Below are 25,325 nucleotides of genomic sequence, written 5' to 3' on the forward strand. Positions count from 1 at the left end.
GTTCCTTTTTCAGAGCTTTGTAAATTTTAAGTGAGCACAATATAAACACAATAATAAATAGTTGCATGACTAGCATCTTGTCATTTCACTTAAGATCTCTATGGAAGAAAAGAACTGCTAGCTTGGCAATGGTGCACTGTATTTCAGCATCATACTTAATTACCGTCTTAGACACAATGGGTATATTTCCTACTATTGTGTCAATATGCAGCACATAACCACTATAAATCCTAGTTAGTTGATACCACACATTATCTGCAACTTTTGTACCTTATAGGCTTCACTGTGAAATCACAAAATCCACTATGTACTAGGTAGATTCGTGTCAGCCCCATTGGATAGAATAGAGCAGGAAACAAACACTAAAAATTAAAATTACTTTTACATTGAGATTGGCTATAATAGCACAATGTTGGAATCTTGGATTGTGGTATACTTCCTACTCTTATACTTTTGGGGAAATAGCTGCTTTTGAATATTACATTATATGACTCTTGGGCTTTAAAATGCTTCAGCACCTTTTGCCTAACAAACGTGATTGTAGCTTTCTTGTTGTCTAAGCCAAATGACTACCATCTTGGGTTCCTGGAAATTGAGACTTATACTCCATATTTATATTATGTTGCATGCCATCCAAATGATAGCCATTTTTAATTAAACTCAGATGACATGCTAAATCAAAACATTGGTTAAAAATCTATGTACAATGGGAACTACAAAGATGGAATGTGTACTTGTTAACAGAGTTTAATCCAGCATGTTTTACAAACATAACTTTAATATGAAATAATTTGCTCTCCTTCTGTTCCAGAACTTCCGCATATCAAAAAAAATCACTTGCTCCTTCATGCTGTTGAAAGAAAAATCTTCAAGTCCAGTCCAAGTCAAGAATAAATAAAATGGAGGCTATTTGATCTTTATTGAAGAGCAGAACAGCAACCGCACGCAGTTCTGGGGCAGCTGACAAAATGGAGTTGGGAGTGGTGGATATTTATACCTTCTTGGGCTTTTGTGTTTGGAATTGTTCCTGTTTGAGGTTGTTCCTGTTCCTGTGCAATGAACTTTGATCTATGGTTCAGTGTGCCCTTTTGGTATTCTAATGGTGGTGGGCTAATCCTATTATGTCCTAAAAGTCATGTCTTTAGATTTTGGGTGGGGGATGTAGATTTTAGGGATCTTTGTCTTTCTAATCCCATCAGCTCGTCTTCCTGCATGGATTAGAAAATCTGCATTTCTAAAGGGCTGGTCTCCTGAGTATCTGCTGGGGGCAGGGGCCGCTTTTAAGATTTTTTTTCCTCCAATATTCTTTTGAGGAAATATAATATTCTGCCTTTTTAATATTCTCCAAAGTATTTCCTTCTCTGGGGTGTGTGTGTGTGATGACTTCCTACAATGCCAAGCATGTAATACTGAATGGGAAGATATCCTCTACAAGCACTACATTAGTAGAGCCCAAGCACACAAATATAACGTTTAAACGTATTTATTCTACTTTCACCAATTGCACAAATTCCAGGAAAAACAAATGTCCTTTTGGAGTGACAGAAATTCAAAGGCAGAAAGGGCATAAAACACAGGCCACTGACAGTCGCCAATTTCTATTGAGCAGTTGTTTAAAATGTTTAGGATCTATTTTAAAAAAGAGTTTCTCGGTTTATTATGTTCCAGTACATTTGCCTACAAAAAGGGGGAAAATCCATTTTTGGCCAAGGTGCATATTCTTCTAATAAAAGCAGAACTGGAGAGGTTACACAACATTCACTCACCACATAGAATATGTTGCCTGGCAACAAAAAGGAAATGTATTGGAAAGCAAGACATGCTCTAGATAAAGGAAAGCCTCTTTATGTGGGGAGAGCCGAGTTTTCCTTGACTAAAATATATATTTCATGCAATTGCAGATGAAATGCTTTACAGCCTGCCTACCATGACCCATGGGCTCCTCCTTACACTTCATGAAGACTTCATTTAGACGAGACAAATATACGGGCAAACAATATATAAGACAAACAAATACATATAAGACAAACAAATTTCCTTCCAGCATGATCAGAATGTCATGCAAGGCTCCCTCAGCCTTCATTTTATTCTAATTCTGAGAAGCCTGACTAGAGTGAAAAATGGTGACTCATTCAGACTCACCTCATGTAGAAAGGTTTGTGACCAAGGACAAAAACCATTAACAGGATTTAGAAGAAAGCCAATTCTGCCAATGCGCTGAGCCTTTTCCAGGAAAGCCAAGTCATTGCTATCTGTAGCTGCAAAGCTCAGACTATTCATCTATCAAATCATATTTCACAGTCATAAGTGCAATTTATTGCCAGCGAGATAGGGTTTTATTGATCTTGCAGAGGCTATTGATCATAACATGCTAACTTTATAGTACTAGGACCTAGCAGGTATTTATGGGCTGCTCTTGATAGCTTGACAGATTATTTCTAATACTGTCACCAGGATCTTTTGGGGATATTTTCCCATGCTTGTAGGTTGGGTCCATAAGGAAACTATGGCAATGAAGCAGGAATCTGCTGTATTTGCATGCCAATATATTGAATATTTAATGATGAAATAAACAAAAATGAAAGCAGTGTTTATTGTCATGAACTTTTTGCAACTACTGTATTGTATACAAAAGCCTTTATTAATAGTTAAAAATGTGACCGTGAGTACTGTAATTTGAGGATTTTTATCTGAGTGTAAAATGTTAATATATTTGAAAATATATCTTCCTGGTCTTGATTTTAAAATAGGCCAGATATTATCCTACAAAAATTCATAATACAATGAATATGATCAGTTTCAAGGTCAGTACCACTACATAGACATTTTTGAGAGATGGTAATACTTTGAAATCTATTGTACAACTTACTTGACAGCAACAGATTTAATCTAGCTTTAGAAAAGGCTGTTCAACATTTGCTTAAATGTAAACTGTTAAAATTGCCTGAGCCGAGAGATGGGTAGCAATTTAATTGATAAATAGATAGATAGATAATATAGGGAGCTGAAGAGTGTAATTGTACTTTATTTCAAAGATCAGGGTGAACAGCAGCCATCAACCTATCATTTAAAACTTGCTAACTAATGATAAAGTTATCAGTTTCACCCAGTATTGCTCTCCTGAAACTCTTCTGAATAGCAATTATAAATTTAAGATTGTTTGGTCAGTGTTTTAAATGCAACTTAAACCTTACATTTTAGATCATGTATTTATTTATATCCTGCATTTATTATTTTATTAATAACTCAAGGTGGTCAACAAACATATTCCTTTCTCCTATTTTCCCCACAACAACCTTGTGAGGTGGATTGGGCAAGAGAGAGTATAACTGACCCAAAGTCACCTCAGCTGGGCTTTCATGCCTAAGGAGAGATTAGAACTCAGTCTCCTGGTTTCTAAGCCAGCACCTTAAATACTACACCAAACTATGCTTTATAAAAAAAAGAAATGTTTGTTTCCAAAGCAGAAAAAAAGAAAAAAAATTACTGCTTTAGAAATAATATGGAAAAGTACTTTAGAACATGAAGGAATATTAACATAGAAGCAGTTAACAACTCTTTAAAGCCGCTTGTCTTTTCCCAGGGTTGGACATGCAACAGCCATGTGATCCTGGTAAAAGAATTAGCTGCATGAATGGCAAACAGGTATGTACATGCCCTCATGCACTACAAAGCACCTATTTTTTTTTAACAAGAGACATGACCTTGGCACAGATAAGAAAACAATGCTTTATTTGGAGATGGACGAAAAGGATCCCTGAGTTGGTGTCACTTGCAGTTACTTCTACATTGATAAAAATTAGAAATACATGACACAAAAAAGTTCATTTATTTCTCCTTCATACTCACCCAGTGTTAATTTTTAGTGAAGCATGCTAGAAATAATTTAAATGGAAATTTCATGCATTTTATAAGTGGGTAAGATTGTCGTAAGAAACTAATAGGCCTCTTTAGACCAGGGGTTCTCAACCTTGGCCACTTTAAGACTTGTGGACTTCAACTCCCAGAAGCTGGCTGAGGAATTCTAGGAGTTGAAGTCCACAAGTCTTAAAGTGGCCAAGGTTGAGAACCCCTGCTTTAGACTGTAGACCAGGTGATGGGTGATATTGAGGCTGTTGCTAATCCTTCCTGTGCTTCTTTACATCATTCTATAGTATACCCTTGAAATAAGGGATACCTTGAAGAAAGGGCAATCTACTGACTTAGCTTTGAATTGAACAATAAACAAAATGGCCATCTTCATATTAGGCAACTGATAAATCAAAGAGGAGAACATGTAAGTGTGGCTGAGCAGAAACACTGTGAAGCTGTTATTTCAAATTAATCAGTATTAAAAAGAATAAGATACAACAGACCGCAATGACAGCTCAGATCCTTTCTTCAAGGATCTGAAATAGAGCCTGTAAATAACACTCAGATTTGCAGTTTGCTTGCCTGGCTGGTGAGACAACATTCCTGTACATACACACAATGTTATGTCCATGGACGGACTTAGCGTCAGAATTTAGTTTCTTTTAGCATTTATCACATGCAATATTTGTCTTCATGCGAGCACAAACTTCTATTCAGAATACTGTCCTGTTTTGGGATGAAAAGGAAGCTACTATTACAACCCTAATCCTGATTCCAACATATATTTTACATCAGATTGATAAGGAAAGCTATATTAGAATCTGAATTTCCATAGCTCGTGGGAAACATACCAACTATTTTGCACGTGCTCAGAGGTATTTACTATGAAATGTTTTTAATCTCATAGGATTGAGGCCTGATAATGTAAATCCTAGAAAAGATTAATCAATAATAAACAACTGTTTTCTACTGTTTTATGTTAACAATCTTATCCTCTACAAATTGTACCTTCCTCCCACCCACCCCCAAAAATACAATCAAAAGAGATTCAACAGCTTATCTCTTTCTTCTACTCTATTCCCCAATTGCAGAAAAATCCATTATTCATTCTCGGAAACTTTTTTGAAGCCTCTCTTGGAAAATTCCTCTTCTGGAAACACCGCCCAAGTTTAGCATAGACTAGCCAGAAGAGTTATACTTCTATTGAAATCAGTGGTAGCAAAAGTAGAATACTGATTACTAAAAAAAAACCCTGATGCTATAATATACAGGGACACTTCATTATATCTATAAACTTTGTTGAGACTCAAGTAAGCTTAAGATCAGTTCATAGATATTAGTCTTTAGACAACACAAGCAGTTAAATTGACTGGGGAGAGACAGTAATCCCAGTGAAGATATGTGTCAAGGAACATTGTTCTATCTCCATAACCACCCATGGAACAAATCAAGCAGCAGGTAATGGGAAGAGCTCTAGTGAGACCTTGAGGAATTTCTGATAGTTGAAATAGGCCAGCTTTCCCCAGTCTAGTGTCTTATACATGTAAGATAGGATAACCTTTATTAGGTTATCATTTTTTACTGTGGCACACTGGCACATTAAAAATGAATTTCTGTTGCCTGCTCTCAAAAGTGTACACATACATAACACACATATAAACGTGTGGGAAGTCACCCCTCTTGGAGAAGGAAATATTAAAAAGGCAGAATATTATATTTCCTCAAAGGATCTTAAAAAGGCAGAAAAGCATGCCCAGTTTTTCTTAATAGCCCCAAGTCTCCCTCCCCCAAGCAGAAACCAGCTCTGTAGAAAGGCAGATATGATAATCCTTTCAGAAAGACTGGCACCAGGAAGCTTAGAGCTGATGGGATTAGATTAGATAAGACAAAGTTCCCTAGAACTAACAACCCCTCACTCAGGCTATGATATAGGGAGCGCTTGTTGCATAACTTTGAACAAATGTTAAGTGAATGCTTGTAACTCGGTGGTTACCTGTATTTGTATCATGTTCCATTATTTTTGTATTCAGCAACCAACCAACTCCATGTTCATGCAAAACTTTCCAGAATTAAGTTCTATTAAAGTTATAGTGCATTTTCTCTGACTTAACAGACATACAATATTTATATACTTTTTTCAATGACTTTTTTCAATAGGGACTGCATATGCCTTATCTGACCTAACACTTTACTTCCCTCCTTTTGCTTACCTCTCATACCCTTCCAATCAGAATTCTCAGAAACTAATTCCCCTGTACTTATATCATTTGTGCTATTTTTCCCTTTATATATGTATGTACTAAAAAAAAACCAGTAATGGTATTCTTCCAATAGCACACATGCAAATGTCACACACAGCCACTTCATATAGGTAGACAAATGAATATGCCTAGGAGAAGGTCAGGCAAATATTAAGGTTGAATCAATACTTACAGACGAGGTTTTTAAATGACAGTAGAAATATATCCCGCTTTTTTCTTAAACTTGATGACATGGGCCTTATAGCAGGGCCCTAAAAAACTGCCAGAAACAATGTCACACAGAAAATGTGAGAAAAGACTCAGTTGAGTTTTTACCTGATTACCTTATACGTACAATGTCAATCAGTGTTTAATCTAAAGTACTTAAGCAATTTAATTGAATAATACGACTGGAGTAATATTAGAGGAAAAATAGAAAACAAATATAACAAAACCTGTGCAGACATGCAATTGAAACAGGGATTGTATAGCCTAGCACGCTCCTATCAAGCCAAACATTCAACAATGTAGAGAAGCTTCTGTCTTATTTTCCTAATTTTTTTTTTTAACAAGGAGTTTGAAAAACGTTGTTTCACATGCAAAAGAAACATGGGCATTTGGGACAGATTGTATCTTCTTTCTAAGTAGGTAGATGCCAACCTAATCTTTTACACACAGAATCTCCATTTTAAAAAAATTTTAGTTCTTCCAATTTGCAAATGTAAAACAATAGTACAACCGTGTCAAATTTCTTGTAATCAATTTAATCATTTTGAAAAACATTTTCTTAGAAAAGAGGAAAAAGATGAGGTTACACTGCATCATTGACATAGTAGAAGATTTACTTCTAAATCAAATGAATGGGAACAGCCTGCAGAGCTCTAAATTACAAAATGCATCTTGCACCAATACAGAAATAAATTTCAGAGGGATGACAAGTGTAAAACCACTTGTAACGAATACAAGGGTCCTCTGAAATCTGTAATCTAATAAACTGCAGCCCAAGTGAATTTAAACAAAGCACATGTAGTACATACATTAGCTTAAGTGGGTGTGTGTGTGTATGTGTGTGTATATATATTAACTGTATATATACCAATTGTGTAAGAGCAGAGCACAAGTCAATACAGAATCTCAGCACATCCATGCACATGATTAATATGGGTATGATCTGAATTAGCAGTCACTAGTCAGTACATATAGGGAGAGATTTAAAACAAATCTGTTAAAAGAAGATAAAATTACTTTCTGTAGTGAGCCAATGACTGAATGACCGTGGGAATTGCTGATTTATTTATTTGACTTGTTTGCCTGCATTATCACTTGATATGAAATTACACTATTTTTTCTTGCAGTTAATGACCTATATACTCCTAATGTGATGTACATGGCAACATATATCAATTTTAGGAATTTGACTGTGCTATGAAAAGGTAAACGCTCAACACAAAACAATCATCTAGATCAGGGGTAGGCAACCTTGGCTCTTTTATGACCCGTGGACTTCAACTCCCAGAATTCCTGAGCCAGCCATGTTGAAGTCCACGGGTCATAAAAGAGCCAAGGTTGCCTACCCCTGATCTAGCCAAAAGTTTAGCTTTTCATCACTTTGCCTCAGAATTCAAGGGTCAGATTTTGTTCAGGAGTGCGCAGTACATTTTTGTCTCTCCTGCTTATTATCTGCTCCATTGCAAAAGAAGAAAAAGAGTTGCAATGTTAAGAAAAGTGTACTTTATAGGAAAATATTTTTACACCAGTACAACAATGGGACACTGTGAAGCACAAAATAAAGGCATTTCCTTTAGTATAAGGCAGATCAAGTAAAGCATTCTTGAATGGATGGTTCCTTTTTTCTTTTGCATTATGTGCTAATTTAGCAATTAAAAGTACATTCAAACAGATAAAAGCATATTCAAAAAAGGTTTGAGAAAATATTTTCTGCAATTTAGCATAAAAAAATAAACTTAAATCTTACAATCAAAGGGATTGGCTGTTTCATCCATTGAGCCTATTTCTCCATTTTATTAGTGTACTAACTAATTAAATGCAAGATGCTAAATAGAAAAAAATAAAAAAGGAAGTATTAGTTTTAATTAAGATGCATGAGTATCTTTTTTGTGGATAAAACTAAATCCAGCTGGATTAATAAAAAGCGTGTTTCAGCATTAAGGCACACTTGAAACATAATTCTTTAGTTTTTTTGTGACTTTCGCTTGAAGTATGTACAAATCTTCCTCATTGTTATTGTAGTTATAATCTGTAAGATTAAAAACAAAAGGAATATCTAGTCAAATATAATTACCAGCATAAAAGGTCTCATCTTTACAGTTTCGTCCTTTCCATAGTCATTCTAATCAATTTCTCTATATTAGCAGCTAGCTAATTATCATACATGAATGCTGACTTAATTTGACATTGGTTTAGTCCTCTCTTCCTACTTGTTGTAACAAAGAAACCCTTTTGCTACTTGTTATAGCTTTTACTATAATATATAATACTTATAAGAAGAATTTTGACCAAATTGACAAAGGTGTTTTAGCAATCATGTGTAATTTACTTACGGGCCCTGGTGATGTAGCTCCTGTCCTAGCTTCCATTCGTTTTGTGCTTGGATTCTGTAATGATGAGGATGACTCGCTTGAGTTATTCATCTTGTTAGTTCGTAATTTATTTCCCAAATCAGACAGCCAGGTTCTTCTGTCAGGTGAACCATTCTCCTTGTCAACCATCTTCTCACAAGATGTCTTGGTAAGATGTGAAAAATTTAGACAGATGGCAGAAGAACAAGGATTGCTAGGAGAAAAGGGCTCTTTCAAGCTTTGAATATTCTGTACTTCTTCATTAAGAGTAGGGTAGTTTCTTCTACAAGACTTTGAACCTGCTGCCAAAGTGAACTGTTCCAGTCTGGATTTCTTAGACTCTGGGTGATGTTCAGTCATACAGTTACAGCTTTTGAGACACATCATATTTTCTTCCCTACTGGATTCTAACCTTCTCTTGGCACGTGTTTCTGACCTCAAGTGTGGTGACCTGGAAGCAAAGGGAATGTCAGGAATATCTGCTGCAGCTATCTGTGGAGAAACTATCTTTGTTTCCTTTATAGGCGGAGATGAATTTGGAATCTTTGTAACCCACTGTTGAATGGACGTAGTTGAAGGAGTGGTTGAAGTAACTTTCTGCTTTGCAGGAGTAAAGGTGTAAATTGAGATGGTTGATGTCCTAGCAGATGATGATGTTGGTGTGCTGGTAGGAAGCGGAAGATCTCCTGTATAAGTTGGAGCACAAGCAGCTGGCTGTGGTGAAGAAATAAGAGGGCTGCCTATTGGAAGAACTTTAGGTGGAGTCCCATGCCTGCTGCTAAGAACTTCTGAAAGGAAAACAAAGCAGCTTTAGTGAAGATAAAGTAACATGAAGAAAAAAATACAGCAATGTTGCACACTAGACATATTTAAATATTTAGAATCTGAATGACTCAGATTTGAAGGTTTTTTCCTGTGTTTTCTTAATAGGCAACTTAAGAATTGCTACTTAGGAAAATGTATATAAAGTTATTTGGAAATACTTTACTTCTAGGAAAATTCAATGCATCTTGGCAAGGGTTTTTGTGGTAAAAGACAAGATACAAAACGATAAAGTCTGAAAAGATCAGGCAGTTGCATAAAGAACAAAGGTCCTGCTCAAGGAATTCCTTTTGCTTGCAGAATTTGCCTTTCCCAAATATTAAAATCTCAGAAAGCCTGTTAGCAAAGTCTGTGCATATGTAATTCCTGAGCAGCCACAGTACCACTGTCTGTGCCAGTGAATGGGAGGGGGAGAGGAAGTACAAACAGCTTGCATGCTTTTATCTAGGCAGCCCTGAAATAGAACTGGGGTTAAGACAATATGAATCGGTGCAAATAACTATTTTATGTATTTAGCATATGCTTTGTATTCAAGAACCAAAGTCTCAAAAGGAAGCCTGCTTATGTTTGCTAAGTTCATGGACTTCCTTTCCCATTTCTAAGCTGTTTCAGGAGAAAATGAAGGAGAATTAGAAGATAAGGCATTTTATATAATACTACTGCCAACTTTATAAAGATGCAGCATGCACATCACTTGCAGTTTTCAGACCAAAGGATTAAATATCCTTCTTTATCTATGGGAATAGGAAGTGATTCTTTTAAAGTTTCCTAGGAGAACAATGATGTATATGTGCACGTGAGATACTCGCAGCATGAAAGAGAACTGGCACATACCCTCCTATTGTTCTGCAAGTTTCCTGCATAGGAATTTTATGTTTACAGAACAATTTACTGCCATTCCTACAGCTAGAAATATGTCATTTGCAAAGCTCACTCAGAGATACCAACATAATTCATTTTGAGGGAACTTCGTTGAAAACGAGAGATAAAAGAGATCTATCACATATGATTGTGCTGTGAGTTGCAGTCAATAGATAGAAGAGAAGACCCTATTGTAACACTAAGTTTAAAGACTAATGTCTAACAATACATTCTTTACCCTGTAAATTTACCCCTCTTTGCAAGCTAGAGTTAAGAATGACATTCTCCTTACGCAAAGCACGTGAGGCCAAAAGAAATATGCCTTGCTACAACTGTTATTCTATTCATGCACCAATGAATTTGTTTAGACAGAACCAATTGTTAACTACTGGTAAAAACTTTCATATTTAGGATACTGGAAACAACCTATAATGTGTTCAGCATCATATAGATTTAGAATTTGAAATATTGCATTGATTATTAAACTAACCTATTTCTAACAAAATTACTTCAGAAATCTTTATATTGATTGAAACATAGGTTTTATTTCCTGGAATATTTTATTATAAAACCCAATTTTGCACAATCCTTTGATTTCTACTGCCTTTTTGATTGTGTATATTTTTTAATTTTTACTTTGGCAAATGTATGCAACAAATTTGTTGGAAATGAGAATTGCAATAGGTTCTATTGCAGCTTGTAAGTTCTTCCCATTATTAATATACACTGCAACATAAAAGTGATGTTCTTTATAATTCATACAGATTATTGTATAATTCATACAGGCTGAATTTAGAAAAAATAAGGAATAAATTATGTTTTGTAATTTATTTTGTAAATAACAGTTTTCTAAGATCTAAATCAACATTAGAGAAAAGCTATCATTAATTCACAAGGCCTTACCCATTTTGTTTTGTTCTACTACTCTCTTTTGATCAGTCCAACCAACCAAGCTGGTTTTGTCTGTCCAGGTCTTTTCTTCAGTGCTTTGCCTCAAGCGCCAAATCTTGATAGTGTTGTCATCTGAACAAGTGGAAATCTGAAAAATAGCATGACAAATATTGCACTGTTTGAAATATAGAATGTAAAAGGTAAGAGCAGGCAAATTACTGGTTGCTTATGGCCCTTACTATCCAATTTACAGTACCCACACTGGGTGAAACTGGTATTTCTTTTAAGGAACACTCCCTAAAAATCATCAGTATCACCCATTAATGGAATTAATGGATCACTATTTCTAAATACATTTTTTCTTAGGCTTGCCCATATTTACAGTATGCCCCATGTATGTTATATACAGAGGGAATGCAGACCTCAGCCTAGAAAAAAGTAATGCCATACTGCATTCACTTAGGAAGTCCTATCAAACTTTGTATTCTTACTTCTGATCAGTCAACCATTTCATTACATTATACTTTACAATATAGCAAGAACTGATTTCTATATACACGCTTAATCTGCATTGTAAAAAGGAGTAAGAGAAGCCATTTGAGGACCAAAGATTTCTAGGAAAAGCATGAAGATATATATATAAGGAAATAAGAAATTTATTCCAAATGTCTGGGATAAAGAACCTTTAAAAATAGCCATCCATGTCTTCTCTTATAAACAAAATAAAATAGTTACATTTTTATTTTTGCAAAAAAAGAAAATGGAATAGAACTAAAAAAAACAACAAAACACCAGAAAGAAACCTTAGTGAAGTCAGATGGGCACCAGGCAACAGAAGTAACTTCTTGCAGGTGGCCATGAAATACCATTGGAGGACGTTGTGGTTCAGATACCTATGTAGAATAAACAAGAATAAAAAAAAGTTATTAGGGAAGATTATTAATTTATTTATGACTAGCACAAGGCACACAATTCAAAGGTAGGACACTTGAGCTTCTAGACCAGAGGTCCCCAACCTTTTGGGCACCAGGGACTGGTTCTGTGGAGAGAGGTATTTCCACGGACCGGAGGGTGTGTGGTTTTGTGTGCTGCCTGCATCTCGCAGATGGGGCTTTGCTTGTTTGTGTGGCCCGGTTGCTGGCATGCCGCGGCCCAGTACTGGTCCACGGACCGGGGGTTGGGGCCCCCTGTTCTAGACATCTAGACATCCCTAGCTAATATCCAAATTGGCTGGACTACTCCAGTCAGCTGTAAACTGTGCAATATATCTAGAGAATTCAGGTTAGAGAAAGCTGATGCAAGTTATCAAAGAACAGCTTCTATCATGTATTATTAGTTAAAGGACAAAAGGAAGTAGAGAAACCAAACACATTCTGAAGAAATGCATGAACATTGTAGCTACATCTGTGAGCTAAATTCTATATTCAAAACCCAGATTGTGGGTAAAACTAAGAAGACCAATGCTGTACAGTCCAAATTTTGAACATTTTTCACCCAGTGTAAATAGTTTTCCTATTCTTCATTGTAAGGTAAGTTGATGAATTATGTAGCACACTAAACCTCTACTTTCAACCAATTTAAAATCTTTAAAATACATACACAGATCTCCTGTGATGTCCACTGATCAACATAAATGTGATTATCTTTTTTCAGATTCTCAGCATAAAACCATGATATCTCAAATGAGTTCTATACCTAGCTCAACAATAGTGCTTATGAGAGAGATCTAGGTGTCATACTGGACCACTGCTTAAGTATATGGGTCAGCGATGTGCTGTAGTTTCCAAAAGGTCAATGCAGTCCTAGGCTGCATCAACAAAGGGATAGCATCAAGATCACAGGAAGTTATACTATTATTCTTTACTGCAGTAGCCTCACTTCGAATACTACTTCCTTCCCTCTGAGATCTGCCAGGCCGCTACCATTCTAACCTTCCACTTAAAACCTAGCAAGTTTTGGGATAAGGTGAAGTCGGGATTGGACAAAAATGTGAATGCATCAGAAGTGTGACTGTGGCACCAGGTTTCCTGTTTTTAGTTTTATAATATATATATTTGTATTGGTTATAAGCTGCCCAGAGTTGTTTTTAAGATAGGCAACTATATAAATGTTTTAAGTAAACAAATTGCATGACTCAAAAATTATGTAGATGTTAGCATGAAACAGTTCATGCTTCATATTTTGCCCTGAATGTTTATGTTTTTGAAAATTCCATCCTTTTCAGGAAAATGTTTTTGAAGAGGCAACATTGTGGTAAGAAGGAATATGCAAACATTGGTTAACTAGGTGGTGATGAAACATTCCTAGAGCCATTTAGATTTTGATATTTGATGTTAATAATCTTAGTATTCAAGAAGCCCAGGGATCACAAACTTTGAGAGAGCAATTTCTCAGGGTTCTTACAAAATGTTTAAGGAGCACTTAGTTAGGCTTCCTGAACACTAAGTCAACAGAATCAAGTACAAAACAAAAGGAGGTTGCTGTAAAGAACATACCCACTCTTTGTTTAAATGAGTTTTTATCATATTTGATTATTTTAGAAATATAATTTAATAAAAGCACTTAATTTTGCTTATTTTATACTAGATGGGTTAATCTGAAATGCCCTAATATATGTCACTGGATGTGAAAATTATACTGAAACATATGCATTTCTCCACAGAATGCTTGGCATGTAAACTAAAGTTTCTAAGCTGCCAGCCAATATTGGCAAATGTTACTAAAAATTCTGACTGAACTATTATAATAAAATCTTAACTCCTGGAAACTGAGGATCATAGAGATAGGGGAAGAGAAAGAAACCTAATTGTGATTCAGTTTATAAACCTTGGGAAATGATTAGGTTAAAAAAAATAAAAACAATTATGACCATTTAACTTTGGTTAATGTAGACTCTTGTTAAATATAAAGCAAGAACCTTCAGTTTGTTTTAATTGCTGAAAAACAGAACTGAAAAGAGATTTTTTAAAAGATCTATTAAAACCAGTTTAAGATCAGCAACTAAAAACACAGAGAAGGTAGAGGAGGGAAGCTAACTCTGTTTTATATCTGGACTTGTATTCAGATTTGACAGCTGTGTACTTTAGACACAGTATGCTGGAAACATGGTTCAATGAATCTTATTATCTTCCCTCTGTGCCTACATATCCATCTGTCCTGCACAAACTGAACACAGAAATAACATAGCAATGTTATAGTCAGAGCCAACACTACTTACCTTCCAGATATAGGCACACTGGTCACTTGAACCACTGATTAAAAACTGGTTATCTGGGCTAATGCTGGATTTGACATAGAAACTGGAATTTTGATGTCCAGTGAAAACTGACACTGTAATTCAACAAAAAACAAACAAAAAACAGTCATATATAACTTAGAGCTAAATTTGAGGATAAATCCTTTACATAATTTAGTATTTTACATAGAGAAGGCTCTAAACCATTTAGTAGCATTTCTCTCACAAGCAGAGTAATCAAAGTTTTATTGCCAATGACCCTATTTGTATACATAATTATCAAAATGATATAAATTGAGATTTTAGGATATTCAAAGACAAATTACTCTTCCCCTTGAAGAGTGAAGATTTAAAAATAAATAGGACATATATAGATGATGGAAAGAAGGCAGATCATAAAAGAAAAGTATATAGACAATAGCCCTGAAATGGAAAGGAAAAGCAAAAAAAAATGAGCTTAACAAAGAATATTACAATTAACAAGAATTAACAATTAATATTAAATATATTCAAAGTAAAGGTAAAGAATTGATATACCTGCTGTTAAGTGAAGAAGACAATAAGCATAACAATAAAGAAAAAACACAGAAACTCAGCTATTTGGTTCAGTTTTCTCCAACAAACAAATATACAGTATGTTCTATTAGGAAGTTGAAAGGAGGTAAAGAAAAGGGCAAGACTGAATTTTGAGCTTGATAGAAACATTGTGAGAAAATTATGAATTAATTTCTTAATTTTGAATAAATATTAATCTCCAGAGGTAGATTAATTCCATCCCAGAGTACTGAAGGAAGTAGTTGATTGTCTGGCTGAACCCTCATGTATTATATTTTAGATATCCTGGAGAACGGGTGAAGTGCCAGAGTAGAAGAGAAGAGAGCAAATGTGCTCAGAACAAGGGAAAAGAAGAGGCTGGAAAATATTGACCAGTTAGGATAATAATGATAAGTGGGAAGATTCTGAGGGAGATAAGAGACTTATCTGTAAGCAACTTGAAAGTAATGTAATAAGCACCAGAAATTAGAACGTGGTTTTTGAAAACCAGTTTTGCCAGACTAATCGTATTTTGATCAGATTGTAGAAATGCTCGCAGACAGGATGAAGTTTCATATCAGCAAAGAATTTGACAAAATACCTCATGGCATTCTGATTATCAAGCTGTTTAAATGTGGGCTGAATGGAATGACAGTTAAGTGGCTACACAATTAGCTCAGAAATTTTACTTTTATGCTCATTGAAATAGAAGTATTGAATGTGGTGCCAGAAGATTCGGACCTGGGTTCTGTACTCTTCGATATTTCTATTCATGTTTTGGATGAAGAGATATAGAGAACAATTATCAATGTGTTAATGAGACAAAAATCACATGGAATATCTTACCGTAAAATAGAAATAAATTTCAAAACTAAATTACAGAGAAAAATTAAAATTTTCTTCACTTAGGAAACAAATAAAATAAAGAAATACAATCTGAAGGACATCTGATGTGTAAATAGAACTTAAGGAGAAAAATAGAAAAGTAGCTAACTGCAAATTTGAATATGGGCCAGCACTGTGATGTGATCAGAAAAATGCATATTTGATTTAGGTTGCATCAATGGAAGTACAGGTAATTCTCAATTTACAACCACAATTGAGCCCAAAATTTATGTTGCTAAGCGAGACAATTGTTAAGTGAGTTTTGCCCCATTTTATGATCTTTCTTGCCACAGTTGTTAAGTGAATCATGAATCATTGTTAAGTTAGTAACACAGTTGTTTAGTGAATCTGGCTTCCCCATAGACTTTCCTTGTCAGAAAGTGGCAAAAGGTGATTATGTGACCCTGGGACACTGCAACCATCATAAATATGAGTCAATTGTCAAGCATCCAAATTGGGATCATGTGACTGGGATGCTGCAATGGTTGTACGTGTGAAAAACGGTCATCACTTTTTTCAGTGCTGTTGTAACATTCACTAAGTGAACTTTGTAAATAGAGGACTATCTGCATACCTTTTATATCCCAGTGTAATTCTTCTGTTTTATTCTGTGTTATCAGATTCCATCTGAAGAACATTGTCTAGTCCTGGGAACTATATTTAAGAATTGAGTAAACTAGAAAACATTCAGGACTAATGATAAGCTCAAAGGACTAGAAAACTAAAGCCTATGAGAGGAGTTTGAAGGAACTGAAAAGTTTACATATCATCAATATGTGCAAATACAGAAGAGGGCCAAGATCTATTTTATATCAGACTACAGGGCACAGAATACTGGACTTAAGCTACAAGACAAATTCCGACTGAATTGTTAGGAAAAACTTTTAATAGTAAGAGCAATTTGTAAGTGAAACAAATTACCCAGAGAGCTGACAGCTGCTTTTCACTGGATTTAATTCACTAAAGCCAGAGAGCTATCTGAAAGCTGTTATTTGGATTCTTACATTAATGGAGGGTTAGATTTAATAGCCTAAGTGGCTTCAATTTCTATGGTTGTCTAGAATATCTTAACAATGGACAAACATTCCTTTGAAGTAAAAGAGGAACTATAAGATAAGCTAAAAATATAACCACAGTTAAGTAATATGAGAAATAATTAAGAGACTTTTTTCAGCTCAGGCAATTTTCTTAAAGAGCTAGGACCAGCAGCTAAGATATTTGGAAGAACATGGAATACTCACAATCAAAGAAAAAGGAGCAGAGAAGACATAAAGTTTACTCAGTGCAGCAAAATAAAACTTGCCACTAGAGGTTTGTAAAACGTTTCAAGTTTCAATTGTATAGAACTATTTTAAGTTCGAAATTAGCGTTCAATCTTGAAATGACCACACTTTCATGTTGGAACACATCTGTAAACAGTATCAGATCCTTATTCCTGAATATAGCAAATACTCAACGAGTTCCTATGTGACATAGTAGACTCCTGTGTTAACACAGAACTTCTAAAATGTTGCAAAAATATAAATAAATATGTATTAAAGATATTCAGAGTAGATTTTTTGAAATGTTTTTTTTTATTTATGTTCACTTATTTCTTTCTTCAGGGAATGTAAGTTTTGAACTGTTTATCTCTGAGGTTAACGATATGGTGGTTTGTTTACAACTTTTCACATTTGGCACCTCTGAAGTAGACACTGAGGTTTCAGTATCCAGTAGGGAAATTGCTGCTTTTCTCATTTCCTGAAACTGGTATCTTATTTCTTAAGAAGGATGTGCAATGACACAGAGATATGGTTTACTTGGCTATTTTTAAACACCGTTAACAGCTTTAAAACTAATGCCCCAAAGAATTCTGAGTTGTCAGTAGCAGAGAGTTATATGCAATGGACATTCTGCAGGGACAAATGGGATGTCAGATTCCTAGACTCAGCACAGAAAGTTAGAGACCCTCTGATCAGTATTGAAAAGAAAACTATGGTATATAGATGTAGATGGATGGATGGATAGATGCTTATGGACGTAAATATTATAATCCAACATTCTCTTCATAGTACTGTCTAAACATGGCTTCAAACCATGTTATGTGAAGCCTGCATCAGAATTGCTACCAGTAAGGAAACCTAAGACTCTAGAAAGAGTGCAGAGAAGAGCAACAAAGATGATTAGGAGACTAGAGGCTAAAACATATAAAGAACGGTTGCTGGAATTGGGTATGTCTAGTTTAATGAAGAGAAGGTCTAGGGGTGACATGATAGCAGTGTTCCAATATCTCAGGGGCTGCCACAAAGAAGAGGGAGTCAAACTATTCTCCAAAGCACCTGAAGGCAGGACAAGAAGCAATGGATGGAAACTTACCAAAGAGAGAAGCAACCTAGAACTAAGGAGAAATTTTCTGACAGTTAGAACAATTAATCAATGGAACAACCTGCCTCCAGAAGCTGTGAATGCACAAACACTAGAAGTTTTTAAGAAGAGACTGGACAGCCATTTGTCTGAAATGGTATAGGGTTACCTGCCTGAGCAGGGGGTTGGACTAGATGATCTCCAAGGTCCCTTCCAACTTTATTATTATAGATTGGCCACTCATTCTACCATTTTCTCGGCATACAAATTCAGCAGAATATTTTTCTATTGTTTTATAACACTGAGAATTGCCCACCCATCATTTCCAAAGGAACCATAAGAGAGAGAAGCTTGATCTATCTTCTTCTTGTCCTCTGTCAGAGCAATTAGCATGTTGCTTTGTTCTGTTTCAGGTTGAATACACAAGGAGCAAGGTAAGCAAGCATTTTCAAGTTTGCAAACATTTTCACGCTTTAGTAGGCAGAGTGTTGGCATGTGCAATTGCTCACACACCCTAGCAGTGCTACACAGGAAATCAAAAGTCTTGTCTGTAAGAGTCCAAAGTCAAATCAGAGCATGGGTAAATCATAAGTCCAAAAGCTGTTTAAAGGTTAGTCAGCCAATTCTGGAACCAAAAAACTGAGATTCGGGTGGCACAGAGGATTCAAAGTCATGAAAATATGGAACTAAAATTTAAGCAGTTGCTCCCAATGGAAAAACCAATTGTTGTCAGTTATAGTAGTATTGGTTCAGTTAAGGTTATTGCTAGCTTGTTTCTCAATGAGTTGAGCAGAATTCCTCTGAGAATATGCCATTCTTGGTTCTCTGGAGTTTGTAACATGTTCTCAGGGATAGCACTGCTTGGAATTGGCACCTCTGTCATTTGATTCATACTGATTCTCCCAGTGATTATTGGCAAGATTGACCCTAGGTAGTTAATTGCTCTCCAATTCCTCAGGCTGACATTTGTCCAGTGCAGGCTCTTCTGTGTTTGACTTGAAAGAGACCATGACAGTCAGGATAGGCAGATCCAACTTAATTTTTCTCTCTCTTCTATCTGGGCCTTGAAATGCAAAATAATCTTCTTCTAGTAGGAGTAGAGTGACAGAACCAAGAAATGAATTGACCATTTAGAGCAGCTTTCTTTATTCTGGTATCTGTTAGATGTACCAAGGGTGAAAGTTCTGGGGACTGCATTTGCAATATATGTGAAAGTATCAGGCTGAGGAAAGATGATTACAATTACAAATATATCAATTCACCTGCAGTAATTCAGTATTATCTCCATGCAGCCATGAAGACAGCTTTATAAAACTGCATATTTTTTGGAGTTATGAGTAAGCAATGTATCTACAAGGTTATTATAAAACAAGATGCTATTACAATTACCAAGAGGCATAGAGCATTTTACAATATTGTTTGAACAAAAATAGAGAAATAGGTAGAACAAGATAGAAAAAACAAGATTAACCAACTTATGCCAGATCAACCAACTTAGACTAGATTACAATCAAAACATTAGAAATCTTTAGAGATAACAAAAATTGAACCAAAGTTTTCCAATTCTGCATGGATTTGTTTTCTTTCTGCTTGGTAACCTTCCATTAGGAACACTCAAATAAAAATGGATGTAAGTATTTTCCTTTTCTGACCTTTCCCATTTTCTAAAAATCCAAGTCCTTACCAGTGATACTTCCATAGCAAAAAAAAAAAACAAAAAACAATTTTTTACATTTTCAAAATATTCTGGAATGGATTGTGGCATTGCCACCTGGAAAAAGGCAGCAATTGAAGTTTTGTAGATTTTATTGATCTATCCTTCAGAAAAATCAATTTACTGAATCTTCTGACTCTTGCAGAATTACAGAATATAGCATAAAGGTAGATGTTGGAATATAAACCAATTTCCATGAATTTTATTTCCATTTCCTCCCCCCCCAAAAAGGGGGGGGAGAGCAATGATTTAGAAAAAAAGAATCAGAAGAACACAAGGAACACTTAATAGAATCCACCATTTCAAACACATTTAAGTTAGCCTTTCAGTATTTGCTGTTCTCTTGTGGTCTGAGAGGTAATTTTGTAGACTCTGAAAATGAGGTGATAAATAAACAAGCCTAGCTTGAGATAAGCACAATTAGCAAATGAATTCACAATTCATAAGATGTAATGGTTCCACTCTGGATTAATGTAAAGGGCTGCTAATGACTATAAGTATACAGAGAAAAGATATACAGGTAGTCCTCAGACAACTGAGCTTATTTGTCAAAAGGAAAACAGAGTATGGAGACATCTGTAGGGTTATAAACTTTCGTACTGCGATTCATAGAAGCTGTCCTGATAGATTTGAATGTAAAGTATAATCTACTACGTACTGCAATTCTATGGACACTCAGCTTGGCAAAAGTTTATCAAATATATGGGACTACCTTTCCTGGAAATGCATATGGTACTACCGTACTGCCAGAGATACAGTAAGTGCATCAGCCATAGCTTTTTAAACTTGTTAAGTATCAAGATGTACAGATAACCTGTATCCCAAAATATTAGTACTTACCTGGAGCATTCTTCAGACCCGGCATACAGAACATGTATATATTATCATCAGTGCAATTAGCAAATAGGCTGGTACCAGTGGAATCCAAAATAAGACTGGAATATCCTAGAATACAGAAGATTCTGTTGTCAGACTTCCCTCCTTAAAGGCTGGATAAGAAACAGCTAATCCCAGGAGCAGGAATCTAAGACCTCTGATTATTAGTATTTATTAGAAGATTAAACACAAAAATTCCAGCAAGTGCTTTCAAATAAGATACTAAGGTATAAGCAGCCTACAGTGGTGAAACTCATCTACGTTTTATGTTCTTTCAATACAAAGAGGCGGCTTGCCTTTTTTTTGTGAAGGCGGAATAGACTGCATGTTTTCATTATTTTGGTAAATGCTGGTCTTTTTATAACTAGGGAAACTGACCTCTTATGCTTATTTAGTCAGTCTGTGGGATTTGATAAAAGGAAAAAATATTTTAAAAAAATATTTTAGCACATCCCATATTGCAGTGTAAAAACATTTCTATAATAGCTTGTGGAAATCAGATTTTATTTTTCTTCCATTCAATCGAGACTGTTTCTCAAAGACTGCCTGAGCAAATCCCTGCAATTTTCTTGACAATTTTTCAGAAGCAGTTTGCCATTGCCTCTTTCCTATAGGGCTGAGAGTGACTAGCTTAAGGTCATCCAGCTGGCTTTGCGTCTAAGGTGGACTAGAACTCAGAATCTCCCAGTTTCTATTCTGCCACCTTAAAACACTACACCAAACTGGCTCCATGTAAATCAGATAGAAAATATAAAAAAGATAGAAATCAGAAGTATCTAAAAAGTGTTCCAAATCACTGCTTAAAAATTAAAAGCCCAGGGAAATTGAAAACTTTGCTTGGCATCAGGAGAAAAAAAACTGTCTGAAAAGCATTCCCCAAGAGAAAATTGCGTCTAACAAAACCCTCTCCTCAATTCTGCCTACATCACCTCAGAGGAAGGAGCAGAGCACTGAGAAGACCTAAGCATATAGGCAGGCTCTTATTATTCAGTTGTGATTAATGTCATAATGAGTCATATTTACAATACTTTACAGAATGGTTTTGACTATAACATCAGGTCACTCACCAACAGAATTTCTGCTTTATTTGGATTAAGCTTCAGTCCACTGGCTTTCATCTAGTTCCTTAGTAATGCCGACACTAATCTAGCATGGCAACTGCTAGATGTAAAAGAGCTGGATACTATCAGTGTGTTAATTAACTCCTAATGACCTGCCTGAGACTTCATGGAACATGGAAACTCACAAGGACCAGAAAATAATTTTTATAGCCCCTTAGGGCATAAGTAACCATCATAGTATCCTCTCCAAAAACAAAAACATGACTTTTTTAAAAATCATCTTCCAGGATCCTGGAAACACTGTCTTTAAGCTCCAGTTTACACAGACCATCCCAAAAGGTAATGTGGCAGCACTGAAGACTATTGACACCTAGAGAATTAACTCATCCTGCCCATTCTCTCAAAACAGGTGACCAAACGGGTCACTAATGCCATTGTTTTGCTAAAGCTAGTTCTGAAATCAGGCTAAGACAGATTTTGATAAATGACCTCAGCTCAAAGTGTAATTCTAAGGTATGAATACAAAACAGAGCAAAAGCAAAGAAAGATCTGTTTTGTTTTGGATTGACCCTAATTGTCTTCCTTCTTGAATATTCAGTTATGCCTTACCAAGTTTACGGATGCTGTTCCCAGGGTAGCTGAAAACTCTGGATGGCACTGGCTCCTGCCGGTATGCAGTGTAGTTCTTGCGTAGATCCCATATTTTGATCACACTAAAATGAAGAAAACAGAATTTTTCAGAATTCCATACAATGATCAAGTCTTCCTCAGTTTGATGTTCTCCAAATATATCTGACGTGAATTCAGTAACCATAATCCCAAAACATGTGAAGGAAGCTTGCCGTAATCCAGTCTCATATGTAATACTCAGGCCAAGAATAAAAGATTAATTGATGGACAGAATATTCCTTTATTCAAGATATTTGTTCAGCTGGCTGGGAAGCAATATAAATTGAGAAATACAATAATAGGAAGCATAGTATGTCTGTCTGTCTACTTATCTAATTTATTTAACAGTTATAGTTCTCCCAAATCAAAATATTATGGATGGGTTACAAGATATTAAAAAAATAAACCCCAAGACAAACACCACTAACACTTTGCTAGGTTCAACAACTCAGTGAAATTAAACAATTTTCAATAAAAAAATATAAAACTATTTTCAGTAATTTTCTAAATGACATGAGGGAGAGGACTATATGAACCACAGGGTATAGGTCAAGTATGGGAGCTGCCCACAGAAGCCTGTTGATTTTTTCATGTCCCCCTAACTTCAAGAAAAGTGGAATTCTTACCTGTACTTCCCAAAATGTTCTTCCCAAATGGGCAGATTCAATTCTAATTAGACAGTGTCTGATGCAGCCCAGTGCCATATCACATATGGCTTTTATAAGTGATTACCAGCACTTTGCACTGAGCCCAGAAGTCTAGTGATAGTCGGTGCAGCATCAGGAGAGGTATTACTTTGCAAGAAACTGATCTATCAATAATGGCCTCCACTGGCAGCACTGTCAATCGAGGAAGAACATCCCCAAGGCACATAGCACATTTCATGGGGCAATGTGACCCTGTCTAATGGCCTATGTTAGTACAATGACATGTACTGATATACAGCAACTCAGCCTCGGAGGGATTTAATCAATTATAAATGTAATACAATATATTAAATATTATTTGTTACTACTATCAGGATATCTATCACCTTCCAGCTAGAAGAATTTGACAGGACCCAAAGATTGAGAAATTATCTTCTCAATTTATTTAATTGCTAAGAGAGACAGCAGTACATCATATGCCTTTAAAACCTATACAATGTGGGAGAGTGTGTTTCACCATCTTCCGCTACACTTCAGCTATAGGATAGATCCTTGTTTGACAAATGGCTTAGTTTATAATGACACAACTAAATAAGAAATCTGCTGTTTTCCCCCCCAGAAAGTCCTTGTTCCCCAGGTAAGAGGAATTCTATGACATTTCAGTTAAGTTTCTTTACAGGAATGAGCAAACAGACCAAAATTAGAAATCCATAATGCTTCTCAAAAGAAGAATTTAAAAAACAAATGTTGGAAACAGAAGTATTGACTATTACCCATCAACAGCCCCTGCTGAGATTAAGGTATGTTCATCTTGAAGTAGTACCACTGTCACACTCTGCTGGAAATCCTTAGAAGAGGAATGAGAAAAGAAGTCATTTCTCAGCAGGCTAATACTATAACAAAGTTAATTTCAGTATTGATTTGAACATTTCCTACAAACAGCTTCCCATTTGACCCAGTTAGTAATTATTTATTGACATTTCAAAAACTGTGGCTCTATGTCAATAGTTGATGCAACAACTGTGTATAAAGAAAAGCACACAAAGGAAGGGAAACCTAATTGCCACTGTATTCACATTTATCTGTTGTTGAGTCCCACTGAATACAGATATATTGATTTTTAAGTCAGCATAATTGAGATTACATTGTATGCCTTACAAATGATTAAAACCAGCTTCTCAAGATGTCATTCATATCTATTTGGATGCAGAATGCAACTTAATTGGAATAATTCAATTTTTCTGAAGTTCCCTGCCTAAGTCATTCCTTGTGAAATATGGTAGGCTGTAAAGTATGATGTAACTAGTGCATTTATTTTTAAGCCTACCTTCCAAAGGTAAGCCATAACGTAACTAAGAAACAACTGCCTAACAGTTATGAAAAGTGCAGAAAAAGGTATTTAATCAATTTATATACCCACTGTACACTGGGATTCTGGGCTATAGAGAGAGCGAGAGAAACCCAACAAACAAATAGAAACAAAGAGCATACAGCATACAAGGCTAACACAATCATATTCCCATTGCAAGCAGGCTCATTCTACACCGATTCAGGGCTCTGGAGAGAAAGCCAGATTTTCAACATCTTAAAGAAGGCCAATAAGGTTGGGACCATTTGAATTTCAGGGGATATGCTAGTCAACAGAGAAGAGGAGCTGGGTCCCCATAAATGGCACTATTTCATGCAGGAAACACAAAGCATGTTAGATATTGTACAGATTTCTCCACCCAATCCACCTCACAAGATTGCTATTATGGAACAAATTAAATGTGGAAGCATTAGATACCATCTGGAATTGTTCAATTACAAACAGGCAGTTCCACAAATGATCTGCCCTGTGTCATGAATGGCTTTATAGGTGGTAACCAGCACCTTGAATTGCACCTGGAAGCTGACTAGTAGACAGAATGACTCATACATTGATTGATTGATTGATAATTTAATTTGTATACCGCCCTACTCCCGTAGGACTCAGGGCGGTTCACAGCATATTAAAAACAAATAATATACACAAAATACAAAATACAAAAAATAAAATACAGAAATACAAAAAATACAAAAATAAACCCCGATAAAAACCGAATTAAAACCAAATATTACCCGCTGTGATTCCAAT

At 35.6% G+C, this 25,325-nt stretch overlaps 1 protein-coding gene across 1 annotated transcript in view; it reads right to left on the minus strand.

Annotated features, from left to right (window-relative positions):
• Positions 1-7,833: 7,833 nt before the first annotated feature.
• DTL (denticleless E3 ubiquitin protein ligase homolog) overlaps positions 7,834-25,325 on the minus strand; it is a 25,153-nt gene continuing 7,661 nt past the window's right edge. The window contains exons 8-15 of the mRNA XM_029283902.1: positions 23,983-24,056; positions 22,503-22,606; positions 20,797-20,901; positions 14,463-14,575; positions 12,049-12,138; positions 11,258-11,393; positions 8,654-9,459; positions 7,834-8,349 (exon numbers count right to left, since the gene is read on the minus strand). Coding sequence (XP_029139735.1) covers positions 8,284-8,349; positions 8,654-9,459; positions 11,258-11,393; positions 12,049-12,138; positions 14,463-14,575; positions 20,797-20,901; positions 22,503-22,606; positions 23,983-24,056 — 1,494 coding nt within the window. The 3' untranslated portion in view covers positions 7,834-8,283. The remainder of the gene's footprint in view (positions 8,350-8,653; positions 9,460-11,257; positions 11,394-12,048; positions 12,139-14,462; positions 14,576-20,796; positions 20,902-22,502; positions 22,607-23,982; positions 24,057-25,325) is intronic.

Source organism: Protobothrops mucrosquamatus, unplaced genomic scaffold (assembly GCF_001527695.2).
Source record: "Protobothrops mucrosquamatus isolate PMUCROS unplaced genomic scaffold, P.Mucros_1.0 scaffold_91, whole genome shotgun sequence".
NCBI lineage: Eukaryota > Metazoa > Chordata > Lepidosauria > Squamata > Viperidae > Protobothrops > Protobothrops mucrosquamatus.